The sequence below is a fragment of the Helicoverpa armigera genome, chromosome 14 (assembly GCF_030705265.1).
Source record: "Helicoverpa armigera isolate CAAS_96S chromosome 14, ASM3070526v1, whole genome shotgun sequence".
NCBI classification, from domain to species: domain Eukaryota; kingdom Metazoa; phylum Arthropoda; class Insecta; order Lepidoptera; family Noctuidae; genus Helicoverpa; species Helicoverpa armigera.
Genome location: NC_087133.1, coordinates 1,401,114 through 1,418,774, shown reverse-complemented (window position 1 = coordinate 1,418,774; position 17,661 = coordinate 1,401,114). Strand labels below are relative to the sequence as shown.

At 37.1% G+C, this 17,661-nt stretch overlaps 1 protein-coding gene across 1 annotated transcript; it reads left to right on the top strand.

The window, feature by feature from the left end:
* Window positions 1–82: 82 nt before the first annotated feature.
* LOC110371682 (uncharacterized) lies at window positions 83–17,644 on the top strand. Its single transcript, XM_049837033.2, has 7 exons — window positions 83–233; window positions 409–582; window positions 9,493–9,701; window positions 10,770–10,923; window positions 12,111–12,379; window positions 12,831–13,043; window positions 15,524–17,644. The coding sequence occupies exons 1-7, from the start codon at window positions 182–184 to the stop codon at window positions 15,575–15,577; spliced, it is 1,125 nt and encodes a 374-aa protein (XP_049692990.2). The 5' UTR covers window positions 83–181; the 3' UTR covers window positions 15,578–17,644.
* Window positions 17,645–17,661: the final 17 nt, after the last annotated feature.

The following is a 17,661-nucleotide window of genomic DNA, read 5'->3' as shown; positions in this document are numbered from 1 at the left end:
CAAAAATGTTGTTTTTATTTCGTAATAAAAGACAATCCCTGTATTCCTTATTCTGTTCACAAGTAAATCTACTAAATGAGTAGAAAAATAATTCTGCAACTGGTAACATTCAAATTCAGTCGCTGTCGGATGATCTGTCAAAACTCTAACTGTCATTCATTTTTGTGAAACGGCTAGCGAAATGTCTGATTGTGCCGGTGATAATTCAAAACCACGAGTTGTGGTTTTAGGAGGTAAATATTTTCTTTCACGAGGACCTACTTTAACAGTAGACACTACATGAATTTCGACTGTATTGTTGATTTTCCTGTTTTAAAGTGACGTGTTTTTTTTTTATTCTCGTAACGGTCCTAAATGTTAGTCATCCTCTTTCGAAGGCTTTCGGTTGATGGTGTGGTTTTGATTCAGGGTGCGGTTTTATCGGCCGTAACTTGGTGGAATACTTGATATCGAATGACCTGGTGAGCGCGCTGCGGGTGGTGGACAAAACTCCGCCGCAGTTGGCCTTCTTGAACCCGACACACTCGAAGGTGTTCGAAGACCCCCGTATTGAGTACAAGAGCGCGAACCTCATTAATACCAGTAAGTATAACTTATTTTTTACTTAATAACTAAAAAGTATAGTTTATCTTTTATGTAGGAAATCATTTTTTATATGATTCTTATTAGAATTGTATGGTTTTAGAGGTAGCACAACCTGAACATATATGATTTATCTTTTGAATTGAGGATTATAAATCATGATTTTATTATCATGAAGATTATGTCTCACAAATTCAGCTAAATCTAAATGGACTTCTATGAATAATTTCACATATGAAAGCTATAACAATCCTAAATTTCTATCACTATTATATATATAAATTTCTATACTACAAAATTCTCTTTACCGTTGACCAAAATCATGACCAAAGCAAAACATCAATTTCAACTTTCACATTATCAGCAACATGTAAAGAGATAAGATAAAAACTTTTTGCTTTACATAAGCGGCATAATCTCACCACCAAAAATAACATAGTCATAATAACATATGATATTTAAATTACTCCTGATTGGTGTTACAATAACATAGAAGAAGAATATTATTAAACACTAATGGTAGAATTAAAACAATCTACTGATCATACCATCCTCACCGCACTAGGCATGCTTGTTGATGACCTATAAAATACAGCATATGTAACTGGGTATAATCTAATAATCTGTGGAAACTTTGTCTTTATTGTATACTTTGTGCTATAATTGTTACTGTATCTGTTTGTTTCCTAAATAAAGAAAAATTAAAGATTTAAATAAAAAAATAGTCTATTCCAGGATGAAGTTCCTTTGGGACATTATTTAAACTACAGAAAACGGCTAGCGATTTATAAGCTTTGTCTTATTTCTAAGGGATTTATTATTTGAATAAAAAAACTCTAGTCTAAGATGAAGTTCCCTTGGGACATAATTTAAAACACGGAAAACGGCTAGTGATTTATAAAATAATAGTGTAGAATAAAAACAATCTAGAACCATAATTAAAGTAAAACAACATTAATACAGCAACTATGTATCGTCCACAAATAAATTCAATGCAGTTAACTTCTGCAGTGGCCTCCGTGTTATCAGAACTTATCAATTAGCCGAGTGATTCATTTCCATATTGTTGTATTTTGTCTCCTTTTATCTCTGTGACTTATTACTTAATTGGCTTGTAAAACATCTCGTTATTATTCTTGAACACTAGTTGCTCTATGTAAAACACTGCATCCGGATAGACTGTTAGCAAACCCAAACATAGTTAAGGAAAGGCTAGGCAGATGGTACATATTATTGTTGAAAATAATGAAAATTACATGTGGAAGGTACAATTTCAGAATTCAACCAGTGGATTTATATGTGGGGTAAATAACATGTCAAAATTTTTCTAATTGGGTTAAGTAATCTGTGATTCAGGGTACAAACAAACACACCTGAAATATAAGAAATATACCAATTTCACTTCCTACATAATGTATCTTTTAATTATACTACAGATTTATACCTAGAATATACTAAAATAGGATGTTATTTCAACCTCTCGATTACCGTAATCGTTGAGACAGAAGATTTCGTAATATCAGCCTAATTATTCTAAAGCTAATTACTCATGCTTTCATGCATGCCGTTGCGTGAGCGCATGCATGCATATTTAATTTACGGATAACGTTATTTTTGTCATGGTTATGGACTATGGGTAATATCTACCAAAAGATATTCAATGTAGCCTTACTGTTTAATGGTATGCTACAATTACTGCCGCGGAGTTTTCCGGCTAACCCCCGGTGAATTTTTGCGCCAAAATCCTACGGCGCTATTTAAAGAAAACTCTTTATAGATTTAACCTTCTAGGAAAGTATAATATCGATTATTTAAGATCATTAGGGCAAAGCAAAAAAGTGTTTTTTTTTTAGTCTAATGTACCAGGTAGGTACTTGAGTGTACCAACGTTCCTAACCACAACATTAACAATTGGCTCTTGCAACGGATTTCATCAAGATACATTCAGATGTTCTAATAGGGAGTTACCTTCAGAACACAGATTTACCTTCGTATTTATAATATTAAGTTATAGTAAGGATTCAGGTGGATTTACGGTCGCTTACCTGCGGTACTATGGCCTCTGCATATACGAGTCTAGACTAAACATTGATTTGGTAAAGCTGAAGCCTCTTTAAGCTAAAACATTACCGAATACACTGATTGAATCTGTATAGTTAACTAGCTGTTGCCCACGACTTCGTCTGCGTGTGCAATATAGAATTTCCAATTTCGTTTATTTAATCGTTCATTGCTCAACCCCTGTGGGTGATAGCGTGATAATATATAGCCTATGTGTTGAACCGGCCCCCAGGTAATAGTCATGCAAAATTTGATTTAAATCCATGCAGTACTTTTTGAGTTTATCCGGGACAAACATACAGACAAACAGATAAACAGACATACAGACAAAAATTCTAAAAACTATATATTTGAGTTCAGAATCGATCATGGATCACCCCCCAACTATTCTTTTAAAAAAATATTCAATGTACAGTTTTGACTTTCCTATCATTTTATTATATGTATAGATATAGAATAGATAGGTACATAGGTTCTAATATTATCAATATGAAGGATTGGTTTGTTTGAATGCAGTAATCCCAGGAACTATTCTGAACTCTTCTATAACTGATTTGAAAAATTCTATCAATGTTAGATAGCCCATTTCTTGAGGCTATTTTGTATCCGGGTGCGCAGAGTAGTTCGCACAGTATATAATGAAAACTGGTGGAAGCTGGTTCTTATATAAAGAACTGTGCTGAAACGAAACTACAAGTAACTTTTGAACTTGTAGGTATACCTATTGTACCTGCAATGTTCTTTGGCAAAGTTGTAATGTATCTTGTACGTGACTCCATCTCACCGACCTTGGACGAATACGAGTGAACCATTCTAATGGACATCCCTGGATATACCTACTCTTTCGATTGAAATCCGAACGCTCAGCAATGAAAGTAGGTAAACATACATAAGACCAAGTCTGTTCATGGACAAAATTATAATTCGCACCTTCATATTTACTCTACAATCTAATAAAACCGCATCAACACAAAGTTATGAACCTCATTATATAATTTAATCGGTTTTTAATACCAATACCGCAGACAGTCAAACAATCTTCCACGCCCTTCGAGGGGGTATTAAACGCTATTCGACCTTTCACCCTGACATTTGCTGAAAGGGGTATATTCGAAGCCATTCGCAAGGCTTTTAAATATCATGGCTGAACTTTGGTTGTCCACATGCTGTCCATTAGTGGTGTAGCAAGTGCGCTGTGAAAGCTTTCGTTAATAAATATAATAATAATATAAAAGTCTGAAATGTGATTCTATACCTATTTGAACTGGAGAAACTACATGGTTCAGTCAGAAGATCAACTGGTATAAACCTCTTTTCAGTAATCGTACCTCTAAACCTAATTTTATAAAGCTAAAGACGTGGCTAATCGCATTTGTCGCACTAAACTCAGAAACTACTGGATAGATTTCACAAACAACTACTTAGTATTGTAAGCCAATGTATCGATTAAAGGTATAACCTGTAGACTACTTTTTATCCGGATACATCATGTAGTTCCTTCGGGATGCTTACGAATCGAGTAATCGACTCTAAACAGCTTGTCTATTATAGTATACACACATTTCGCTCAAAATTAACTTTGTAGGTAATCAAATCTGCCACTCAATCCGTCGCGAGGGTTTGTCATTCTCGCATGTGATGAGTCACCCCGCTCCCAGATTACTCAAACGTTTGTGTGTCCGTTATCGTCGCGTGAACCCGTTGTTGCAAAATTAAAAAGAAACATGTAAATGTGTGCACTAGACCGCGAATGACGTACATCGGTCAAATAATACGAACAGTGGGCCATTTTTTTTTTGTAGAAAGTCTTTATTTTGGCAGATGTACTAAATGGTGCTTCTTAGGTATTTCTCCCTGCTTCAGGAGCCTCTATTCCATTTCTAGGATATGTACCATTTCTTTATAGTAAGCAAAGGTTCAGTAATAATACTACAGCATCGTCATAGCAAGTCTCGAGTCGACCTCAGATAAATAATTTTGGTTTTAACGCAATATTTTTACGAATTCTGACCGATTTGAAAACATTATTTCATTGTTAAATAGCTCATTTATCCGAGTGCGCCTAATAGTTCCCCGGAACTCGAGATTCCCAATTATGTTTTGACTACAATAATATGTTCACAAATTCCTCGACACTCATTACTCTAAAATAGATTACTAGACTTGTTTTTCAGTGTGAATCATATTTTTCTACCAAATGCTACCTATTATGAATTTGGCAAACACCTATTTCATTGTCTTTGCACCGATTCAATCGTATATAAATAATAGGCAAACAATACACAAGTCTGCGTGGTATGTCTAATCACAAGGAAAAAATGTATTTTCCCTATAAACAACATAAGTCAAGTGTCAAATGTTACGGTGGATTATGATAAACTTGTGTGCCTAATGAAGGAATTTGCGTTCATCGGCCGATAGGTAAAGTGTAGCTAATCATTAGCCTGGAGTTTTGAAATGAAATTACTTTTAGTTGTCATCTGAAATCTCGTCATATTTACCTATAAACAATCGGGACTTAAACTCAATATAGTGATGAAGTGAGTAGGTACCTAAGTGATGAGTATGAAGGCACGAGACGTTTTTCTTTACCCAACTTTAATACCTATGTGTGCAAATCGAGAGAATTTTAAAACCTTTATCAAAATCTCGTCAAATTGTCCATATCTTTCAGAATCCAAGCGATTTTTTCGTCAATAACGCCATTGGATTTTGAGGGAGAAACGAGTTCCTATTTCTGCATTTTCCGCAAAATAATTCCCAGTACTTAAATAAACTGCGTTTATCCTATGTTCATGTTTCTATCCTTAATCCGTCCGTTCCGTGAACATGAATCGAATTCTAAACTCGGTTTTTATAACTGAACAATAAGTACTAACTTTTATTTACATCAGATAGGTGAAAGTCTGCAAGGTTACGCTCAGTGGTTTAGTAATAGTAGTGCTAATGTAGGTTATATTAAGATTTATGACTAACGTAGTTTGGGATTGTATATTTTTGTTAGATTTATTTTTTCTACCAAGGTTTTCTCCGTTACTTCGACTTCAGGTAAATCGCTGAATTGGTCAGTTTGAATAAAGAAGTTAATACTTTTTCTTCCCATGTCATGTCATGACATGACATGACATTCCCATGGTAGTATATACTTAGTAGTGGAAACTACTCAAACCCGACGAAGACGAAGACCTAAGCGCTGGTGGTAGCCAATAGAACAGAAGGAATAAATAGCAAGTTATAGACATTAGCCCTTACTAGGGTTGTAAACTGACGGTCACATACGATAAGTGACCGTCAATTACTATTAAATGACCGGTCACATTGGACATTTATTGTCAGACTGGTCAGATATATTAAATAAGTATTTTTTACTTGGTACAATTATTATTTTCGTCTCAAGCAAATTAAAAACATTATGAATGTGAAATAATACCTATAATTGCCTTTCTAAACCAACATAGTGCATAGATAACCTTTTAAAAAGATAGACTCTCAAGTACGTATTTATTTTTATTGATGTATACTGACAAATCATTAATCATAGAGTGTCGGCGAAATCTTTTTTTTTTTATCGACGTTAAAAATCATCAAATGACCCCTCCTGCTGTGGGTTAGCAGCGGTGAGGGAGTGTCAGACTCTTACTGTCTAAAAACCGTCGTGTTCCGTCGTAGGCCTTTTATGTACCAGAGCCGCGGTAATTCTTTCGAACAACCCGCAGCCCCGGCAGGCCTTGGCCCAACTGGGCCCCTCTGGGGTTGCTGACATCTCTTTGAGGAGCGCGTGTCGACACGGGTCTGTCGTCTAAGTAGACAGAGGGACGATGAGCCACCGGAACTCACCGCCCACAGACCCACACCTACGGTGGCCGGGAGTCATCTCGCGACACCCGGCGCCCGTGGTGTCTACCTGGTCCAGCACGGCGGCTGGGATGAGAGGTGCGAACTCTCTGGCGTTCCGCCTCCTCCTTCTCGAGCATTATTGCTTCGCAGAAGGAGGCGACGGCATCCCATTCCCTCTCGCCCCGGACTATGGCCTGGATCAGGGCCGGACGAGAGAGGTCGCCGCCGCCTAAAGCCTCGACGAGGACCCAGCGGTGCCCTTCCCATGCGGGGCACACCTGGACTGTTTGGTCTACCGTGTCCTCGGGGCTGTCCGCACAGTGGTGACACCCGGGTGCCTCCTCACGACCGATTCGGTACAGGTACCTCCCGAAACAACCGTGTCCGGTGAGGACCTGCGTCATGCGGTACGTGAGGGCGCCATGACTCCTCCCGAGCCACTCCTCAAAGAGGGGACTTACCGCCACGATGGTGGCGTGCCCTGCACTGGGTTGCAACAGTCGCTCCCTCCAGGCCACCATGAGATCGCGCCGGAGCTCCGCCCGCTGCGCGACAACTTGCCGCGGCAGCGAGTTTCCCCCCGGCGCAGAGTCTCCTCGCGCCAGTCGTACAGGCGCAAGAAGACTCTCGCCTCGAGATCCCACGGTGGCAGTCCAGCAAGTAGGCCAGCTGCTTCGCGGGAGATCGTACGGTACCCCCGGATTAGCCTAATGGCTATCACCTTTTAGGGCACGTTCAGGTAGTGTACAGCACGCGGCCGTACCGAACGTGCCCATACCGGGGCCCCGTAAAGGGCCATGGACCGCATGACCCCCGCGTAGAGTTTACGGCAGGGGGCGCCTGAAGCTTGGGAGCCTGAAGGTGGCGCGTTCCGAAGCCCATGAAAGCACATGGCCTCGGATTTGTGCAAGGTCACCTCCAGGCCCAGCAGCTAGATCCTCTCGATGATCGTCGCAACCCCGCGCGTCATTATCTCGGCCGCCTCCTGGTGCGACCTCCCTTGTGCCAGAACCGACGTGTCGTCAGCGTAGCAGACCACGCTGACGCCGCTAAGGAGGTCGGCGCGCAGCACCTAGTCGTAGCCGATGTTCCACAAGAGCGGCCCAGAACCTACCCCTGCGAAACACCGCTCGACATCTCCCGCCGGGCGAAATCTTATCTTAAAGATCGATGAATGACATTTGGTTACCTTCGATGATTCTAAAACTTCCGTAGTTTTATAAAATAAAGAAAGAAAAAACGTTTATTTCTAATAAATTCTATTTTTAAACAAAAAAAAAACGATTCTGACGTTGCTGACAATAAATGACAATAAGTGACCGGTCAAATTGGATAAATGTCCAATATGCTCGGTCAGATTAATCGGTCACATATAACATGACGGTCACTTTACATCTCTAGCCCTTACTCGATAGATAGACTCACTAAAACATTTCTCTCACGACTCACAAAAATCGAACCAATGCTTACGAGATTACCGCGGTCAAGCAAACAATCTCTTCGGCTTTATAATATCAGTATAAATTCATGTAAATCAAAAACACGATCTCTAACGCAGAAAATAATATTTTAGCTTCACACTGACCAAATTAAAATTCTGCTCATTGACTTTTAAAAGGAAATATCCCAAGCAAAGATAAATAAGTCTAATTTATAACAAGCATGTATAGTTGACTTGCGACTTAATATTCAGTGAGTCAGGCGCATGCATTGAATCGTAATAAGGTAGTAAACAGTCCAATTGTTACGGCTATAGCAATGAGGATATTTGGTAGGAAGGCATGCAGGAAAATGTTGTGTTTCTCAGTATTGAGATCTAGTTATGGCATTGTTTTAAATAGATACCTACTGCAGAAATAAATGCTTTGGTAATTCCATTATCAACATCAGCTTTATTGTCCCACTGCAGGACATATAGAAGATATGAGCGTTAATTATCACGCTTTCTCAAGGGGAATTGGCGATTTCAGACTCTTAAAAGTTCAAGTTTCCCCAAGAAACCAAAATGACTCTTGGAGTAACTTATAAGTCACTATCCCTTATCACGTTGTGTTATTGCTTCAAGCTCGTCTAAACTAAACACAATTTGGTCTTGGATTTGATGTCATGATAAATGCATTAGTGAAATCTAGCTGTACATTTCATGTAGAATTTCTCAGATGTCCAAAGCCCCATTCGTAAATATCTGTCAAAACTAGGTTTCCAAAACTTTGCCAAAACAAAGCCCTTTTAAAAAAGGCTCAATTTTAGTTTCCCATTTTTTGTAAGTTCTTCTGAACCACCTAAATGCTTAGTCTTAATCACACGCATACATGTAATTCAACTCGGCGTGGCGCCGACAATACTCCACACGGCCTCATATTTGTGCATACAATGCATTACCTCCTAGTTATGAATATTATAAACATTAGCCACAGGTATTGTTATCATGGGCTCAGCACACATATGTATGTGTTTCCTTGAATATAAGTTATACGTTAATTTTATTAATTAGCTTGTTATTGTACGCGTGGGAATGTCTTGGTTTATTGAAGGGAATTATTATATAAATAATTTCATAGGTGAGAGAAAATCTGTAGATGTTGATTCTAAAATGGCTTTGCTTTTATTTGAACTTGATGTTATTGTGACTGTGAGAAATTATAAGTACTTTGAACTCCAGGATTACAAAAATAAACACAGCCTTCTAGCATCTTCTCAGTCAGTTAACATTTCAATCTTTAGGAGACAGAACTTGCCTACTCGAATCGAATCTACCTGCCTTTATTTTTACAAAATCATTTCGCCAAACCCTTCACCACTTCCCATGTATTTTTGCTGGGACGAAGTGGCGCAACAAACTCCCCAGCAACTCGTGTTTTTGCTTATGAGAAAAAGCGGTGCAGCAAACTCCCCCGTTAGCCATATCTGATTATGGATTTAAGAACCTTAAAACAATGCTGAACCTCATTGGAGAAACAGCTCCATCTTTTCAAACATTTCATTCACTCAAATTCCTATATTATTTTCCAGCATCATGTGCATCAGCATTAGACCCTGGCGACAAAGCGCCCTGGGACCTGGTAGTGAACTGTGCGGGAGAGACCCGGGTGGGGCAGACTGAAGCGGTCTACTCCGAGGGACTTTATACCCTAAGCACCAATGTGGCCAAGCAGTGCGCCAAGCTGAAGGTCGGGAGACTGGTGGAGATATCCAGTGGGCAGATGCATAGCAGTGATAAGGTGAGTTTATTTTATTTGAATAGAGTTGGACACTTGGAGACCTTAAAACTATGGAACTTAAACATACAGTATTTTGTCACGAGGGCTTCCAGGGTTTCAGTTTTCTACAGTAAAATGGTTATAGGTTAAAATTGCGTACTATGAGTATTCAGGAATATTATTAACTAACTAGTTTCTTGCCCCAAAAGCTTTTACGTTTCAAGTCTCTATCTAAAACAACCTATATAAAACAATAATTATCAATTGAATCTCTAAAATAACATTGGAAAAACCTTTCTGATATAAAAAAGCATATACCCTATGCATTGTAAGCGAACTCAACGGCAATATACCCATACATACACTCCCTAACAAAATTAATACAACCATCCCACAAAATTGATAAGCCCTCCCTACACTTACGAAGCTACATTAATGAATAAATTTCGTTAACGACATCCATAAAAGCTGTCGTTCGAAGCTGTGTGATACGCAGCTATCGGAGAGCGATAATTGGCGCAGTTCCGGCGGTACTCGTCAAACTGGTCCTGTGGTGACATTGGATGAATGACGTCATTGGGCCCAGCGGGTGTGGTGACGTCATTGTTGGGAGTAAATGAATTTTAGAATGAATGACGATTTACACACGACACCTTAGCTTTTCTCCGCGCGGTTAGGTGGTGTGAAAGATTTGAAAGGATTTCGTAGAAGTAAGAACAATGGTTTGCCATGTAGCTGATGTAGCCATTTTTTTTTTTCTAAAGCTGTTCGGACGTCTTAAAATAACTTATCGGAAATCTTTACCTTCGGTTTAATGGCAATAATGTGCTTTCCGTGTGCGAAATTACATCTATTACTATTATTGACCGGACACAAATTGCCTTGACATATCAATAAAAATGTTAGACTGTGTTTTCGGGACCCTCTTTAAGTACAATAGCAAAAGAAAATTATTTATTTTTCCCGTCAGAAGAAAACCAACGACGGCACCCCCAAAATGCCCTAACTTACCATAATTTAACTAGCCCACATTTTTACTTTGACTATAAAAAAGCCAAGTTCAATAAAACCTTTTAATACCTATTTTAGCCACAAAAAGAAGAGTGCGCAGTAGAACCATGGACGACCGAGGCTAAGATGAAGAGCAAAGTGGAGAAGGAACTCAAGAACATGGGAACTGAGCTGAACTACACTATCATCAGGCCAGCCATCGTTTATGGAGTCGGCGATAGGAGGAGTTTGAGTGAGTTGGCTATCATTTTTTTTGTTATGAGATTTTATCACAACTAATCTAATACTTATTGTTCGTGCTTATTGGTATGTTTGTTACCCTTTTTTTGGGAATCATCAAATGACCCCTCCCGCTGTTGGTTAGCAGCGCTAGGGATGTCAAACTATTATTGAATATAACCCATCATGTCCCTTCATAAGCCCTTTATGTACCAGGGCCGCGGTAACTCGCGTGAACAATCCCGCAGCTGAGCACCGACCCCTTAAGTATGAGTGTGTTACCTTACGTTCAAACGGATAGGCCAATCCGATATTGATGAAACTACATACACATAGGCTACTTTTATTAACATCACAAGGGTAAAAATAAGCGAGCGGAAACCAGTAGGTTAAACTTATCTCAGGGAGTACGATATGAATACATAAAACACCAATTAAAAATTGAGTGACATTTCCGCACCTAAGCTCAACCGTTTTTTGATTAAGTTTCAAATTATACACATAGTTTCGAAGTATAGCATACGGGCCTTTATAAAAATTGTCAAGACGTCATAGATGAGTATCAATCCATTTGAACAAGTTTCACACAAAAAACTTATTTGCGAAGAAAATACTGAAACATCACGATATCAGTCAGTTTGTTAAACTGCAGAATGGCGTGGATTGGTGTTATGGTCAGTAATTAATGTTAAGTCTTCTAATCTGGCCGTTATGAAGGAAAGTGGATTATCACGGACAATTACACATACACCGTGTTCTGTAATCCACTTTTGCACTGAACATACATATGTAAGTTCATGTATTTACCGTTTTACATTTGTTTTCGGCACATCATTTTTTATTATTATAACAATATTTATTACTTATAACTAATATTTATTTCTATATATAGAAAAAACTCTAAAATGAAATGCTTACTGGAGGCACTTTTTATGGGGGCATAATTATTAGCAGAGTGGATTCATATTCATGTTTATTGGAGTCTATAATGTAGGTGCAGTATATGGGCTATCTAAAATTTGTAAACTGCTAAACACCGTGTCCGATACGATTCATCTACCTTTAAGCTTAGGGAGTTAAGGTAATTAAGTAAACTTTTGAGTTTGTGTTAAAAAATAAAACCTGCTTATGGTAGCACATTTGAAAATTTTTGTTTGTTTAGCTACTTTTTCAAAACTCAATATTACCCATTTCCCACAGCACCACGCCTCCTATACGGCGGCATCTACAAACACTTAAACGAAACGATGAAGCTCCTCTGGACAGCTGACCTCAAGATGAATACTGTCCACGTCCGTGACGTCTGCCGCGCCATCTGGTGTTTAGGCACCCGGCCGGACGCCAACCGCGCTGTGTTCAACGTGGTGGACGAGGCTGATAGCACGCAAGGGTCGCTGGCTGAGCTGGTGGCCGATATATTCAAGATTAATCATGACTATTATGGCACTGCGATTTCTACGCTGGCTAAGGTACTTATTTGTTTTATTTATTTTTGAGGTTAATTTTTCTAAAAGATGTTCTATGACAATAGTAGTGCTAAAACTAAGATTGTACCATTACAATTTTTTATGAACTTTTTGATAATTATTTAATTGATATTTTAAAATAATTTACTTTCTACAACCTGCACTATTGGTATTCCCTTCGAATAAGACAAAGTATAGCCTGTACAAGTTTAAATAAACCTAGTTCGGGTGGCCCCTAGATTTAGAATATGACTTTCTTGCATAATTATGTATTAGTTTACAATTAAGTTAACTCTGCAATGGTTAAATAAAACCCAAAGCAATGTATTGCTCTAAAATACCGTATTTCATCCACGGGCCACAGGGTAAAGAATTTTCATCCTGGTGACCCTACTAGGTCACCAACAATTTCCCTTTTCTAACCAACATTTTACCCAACCCCTTACACCCACAGAACGACATAACATCAGTAGCCGAGGAAGCGAACGACAAGCACCTGACCGCCTGGGCCGAAGTCTGTCGCAAGTACTCCCTGCAGCACACCCCGCTGGAGCCCTCCGCCGGCGCCGAGCTGCTGCTCAACAAGCAGCTGTGTCTCGACGGCAGCAGGCTGCGGCAGCTACTGCCGCTAGACGTGCCTAAACCGACCGTCGATAATTTGAAAGAGGTGGGTATTTATTATTATTCTTCTAATTAATTTCTGATGACGTAGATTCTGATGAAATTAAAATGGACAAAAATGATTGAAAATATTTTGAAAGCCTGTCTATATAATTTGTTATCTAAAGTTCCTGAGAGATTTGTAGGACAGATATAATCGGGCTGATTTTTTTTAAACTTTCTGACCGACTTTGTGAGACGTGTGCGTTGCACTATTGCTATTAGTGTGTTCTATTTTGGTGTGCGTTCGCGCAGCGGAATGTTGTTGAATTTAAAGATTTTAATTATGCAGATAATTAGTGTAAGACGTCCTATAATTGTGTATGGTAAATAAAAATTTGTGTATGCAGCCATTGTGGAGAAATTCACCAAAAACAGATTCCGCTGGGCGAACGTTGGCGAACGTTGTCCTGGCGGAACTTTTTTTAATCCATAGACTTTAGAAGAAAAGAGATGTATCCGAAAATTAGTGTGTATTTGTGTATAATTGATTATGTATGAATGAAATTAGTGCATGCATAAACTTCGGAGAAATTCAAGTTTCCGCTACGCGAACGTTTGGCCATTAGCTAGTTTTCATATAAAGCGCTTACATAGAGAGCTGTAGATTTTTACATACGTTGTTTTGAATTTGTTTATATTTGTTTAAAAAACAGATTTAGAAAAAGTCGTAGGGTTTAAAAGATAAAAATATAAACGTAAAATACACTTATTAGGTCTTAGTTCTTAAAGTATGCAGTTTGGGGTCTAGATTTTCACGTTTACACAAACCTTGTAAGTGTCTCCAACATGTTGCCAAGTATCAATGATGTTCCATTAGTAATTAAAAAGTTATAGGATATTTTAACATGAACAGATCACTGTTTACAAAGCAGTCGAATATCACGACGTTCTAAAGGAATTGCATGGTAAAATGTATGCCAATAATTAGTTTAATCATTCAACTATTCACTTGCAAAATTTCATGTCATTAAATTCAGTAATTAAAGAAAGACAATTAAAATATCGAAACCCTACATAATCCGACCAAGTTCGGATTGCTACCAAAAAGCGGCCGTGCCATATGTCTAAGCAACGTTCTTAACTTGGAAGGTTAGTATTTATTAATATGGAACAGTTGCGTACACAAGCGTTAGGAAAAAATAAAACAATTGTATGTCTTGATTGATAAACATTTTTTTAATAATAATGCCACTATCTACGATAAAAATAAATCTTCAATTAACAAGTACTTCTCTATTTAAATATGAGTGTACAAAAATATTTTTATTATTATTACTTACATAAATTACTTAACTACGTGATTAAAAATAACGTTAATAAACGTTACGTATTTTAACTAAAATGTCGTAGATAGTGGCGTTATTATTAAAAAATATTTTTCATTCAAGAAATGCAATTGTTTTATTTTTTCCTAACGCTTGTGTACGCAACTGTACCATATTAATAAATATACTAACCTTCCAAGTTAAGAACGTTGCTTAGACATATGGCACGGCCGCTTTTTTGTACCTATCCGAACTTGGTCGGATTATGTAGGGTTTCGATGCTCCGTCAGTATTATAATTGTCTTTCTTTAATTACTGAATTTAATGACATGAAATTTTGCAAGTGAATAGTTGAATGACTAAACTAATTATTGGCATACATTTTACCATGCAATTACTTTAGAACGTCGTGATATTCGACTGCTTTGTAAACAGTGATCTGTTCATGGTAAAATATCCTATAACTTTTTAATTACTAACGGAATATCATTGATACTTGGCAACATGTTGGAGACACTTACAAGGTTTGGTTAAACGTGAAAAGCTAGACCCCAAACTGCATACTTTAAGAACTAAGACCTAATAAGTGTATTTTACGTTTATATTTTTATCTTTTAAACCCTACGACTTTTTCTAAATCTGTTTTTTAAACAAATATAAACAAATTCAAAACAACGTACGTAAAAATCTACAGCTCTCTACGTAAGCGCTTTATATGAAAACTAGCTAATGGCCAAACGTTCGCGTAGCGGAAACTTGAATTTCTCCGAAGTTTATGCATGCACTGATTGCATTCATACATAATCAATTATACACAAATACACACTAATTTTCGGACACATCTCTTTTCTTCTAAAGTCTATGGATTAAAAAAAGTTCCGCCAGGACAACGTTCGCCAACGTTCGCCCAGCGGAATCTGTTTTTGGTGAATTTCTCCACAATGGCTGCATACACAAATTTTTATTTACCATACACAATTATAGGACGTCTTACACTAATTATCTGCATAATTAAAATCTTTAAATTCAACAACATTCCGCTGCGCGAACGCACACTCTATTTTGCTCAAAAAAATCAGTAGCCGATTATCGTTCGTCTTCGGGCAGCCTAGGAATTAATTTATTCGGAGAATTGTCGCTGTCTTACAATAATTATTCCTACATCATAAATCGGCTTCACTATAAAACTATTTTTCAAATTTCTTCATCCTTTTTCCAGGTACTCGAAGATTATGCTTCCATGAACCTCTTCCCGAAAGAGTTGCTCCTATGACCTAATAAATAAAATACTTTTGTATCAACCGACAGCCATTTTACATACATTACGAAAATTTTGAAAAAAAAATGCACTTTGTATAACGTTACCGCTTGCATCGAAGATTTGTTGTAGCGATGTTCGGTCACAAGTTATTCTCAAATGTAAGTTACATTTTAGATGTATAAAGGCCGGTTTTATAACTTCCAAATATGTAAAGACGTCAGCAGATCAACCTAACCGAATATGTCAAATTTTACCAATCGAACATTAACCTTCCACTATTGTGATAAGGGTGAAGATCGATTGAAGAAATTTGACAGATTGAGGTAGACTATTCTATTGCCGTCTATACTATTTACCAGATAAATTCATAAATATAATTGTATGAATTTGTCCTAAATAAATTTGGTACTTGTAAAGAGGTGTTGAAATCGGCCATAAGTGTAGTAGATCTTCATACATCATGATATGTATATGATTAGTCAGTATTTAATCAACAAATATGTGTTTCTGCGAAACTCCTGGCGATGTCGCTTTTTAAATGTTTACTACAAGTAATGTAATAATGGTATATAATAATATTCAGTGTATAGATGTCAATAGACCCTATGTGGCCGACAAAGTGTGTGCTTATCGCTTTCAAAAATCTTCTAAGATTATTTTACCATTTAAAATCTATAAGGTCCTAATAATTTTCGATTCATATTTTTAATGCAACACTGTGATAACAAGTGAGACGTTTTGAGATCAAAAGATAAACTTCCGAATAGTATTTTTTATAAAAATTGTGACAATAACTAAAAAAAAAATACATTTTGGACACTAACCATAGTCTATTTAGTAAGGAATTGAAGACTGTGAATACCAAAAAGCAAATCTATCACTTTGCTTTTTTTTTAAACTTCGAAATTCTGCTTTTACTATTCCATCCAATGTGAATTGAAATAGTTTTTATATCTTACGTATTACGAGTGAAGGCTCAAGTTAGCGTAGTACTTAAAAGTATTCCTTTTATTCAATAATGGTGCAAACGTATTTAGTTTTAAAATGTATTCTTTGTACTCTCTTATGATAATTTTACGGATTATTTTTGATACACTATATCTTAAGAAGTTTAGGCGTTACCTTTAATTAAGATGAATATTATAGTTAAAGTCTTAAAGATCTTACTGAACCCAGTTTTAAACTGTCGAGGCCTCACTACATTTTTATATTCGTACTAATTGGTATTATGGTCTCTTTTCCGCGATAAAATATATCGGAAAATGACTGTAACTGGCCGTTTTACAAATACATAAAAAAGGAATTGTTCTTAATTTAAAAATATAAAAAAGAAGCATTCGAAATTCAAATGACGACCCTCTGAGGGTACACAGAGTTGCAACTGTATTGTTTGAACATTCGTCTACCCGCTTTTAAACGTGCTTCTGCCCCGAAACAAGGTTTCTATGTATATTTGCGTAAGATAAGCCTAGTTTAAGGTACAGTCAACATTTTAGTGGTAAGCTTCGAAATTGTCCAATTTGGCCTATGATATTGATGAAAATTGTATTTTAAAAGTTAGAATCATTTTGGTTTAGGCTAAGTTTGAAAGCAAGCCCGTGGTCCGTGCGTTAAAGTCGCATGGAAAACGCTTGTAATATTAACTGCGCGTTGCACCTTTTAGCTATAATAATAACTGAACTAATTTCAGTTTGTCTATTTGACCAATAAGCGGCAAGTAAAGGTGGTTTGGTTATCGTTATAGTTGAATGGTGTAACTCGACGTTTTTCAAACTAACCCTTAGTCATGTTATAGTCAAGTTGCTGTAAGATTTTTGAAATCATGATATGTAATTTTGAGTATTTTTAAAACTATGGGTGTCATGAATGTAATCCATGCTTGTCAATAAATGTTACATGATTATATTTTTAATTACATAGTCAGTTTAGCGACGAATATCGTGTATTCCTATTGCTTGGCATTTTTTGAAATTTTCTGTACGAAATATGTTAAGGTTTGTTTACATTGAAGAGCTTTGTATTATTTTACGTTCTACATGTATCGTCAATTTTGTAATAAATACTTTATACGTATAATAATGGTTTTAATTATTTTG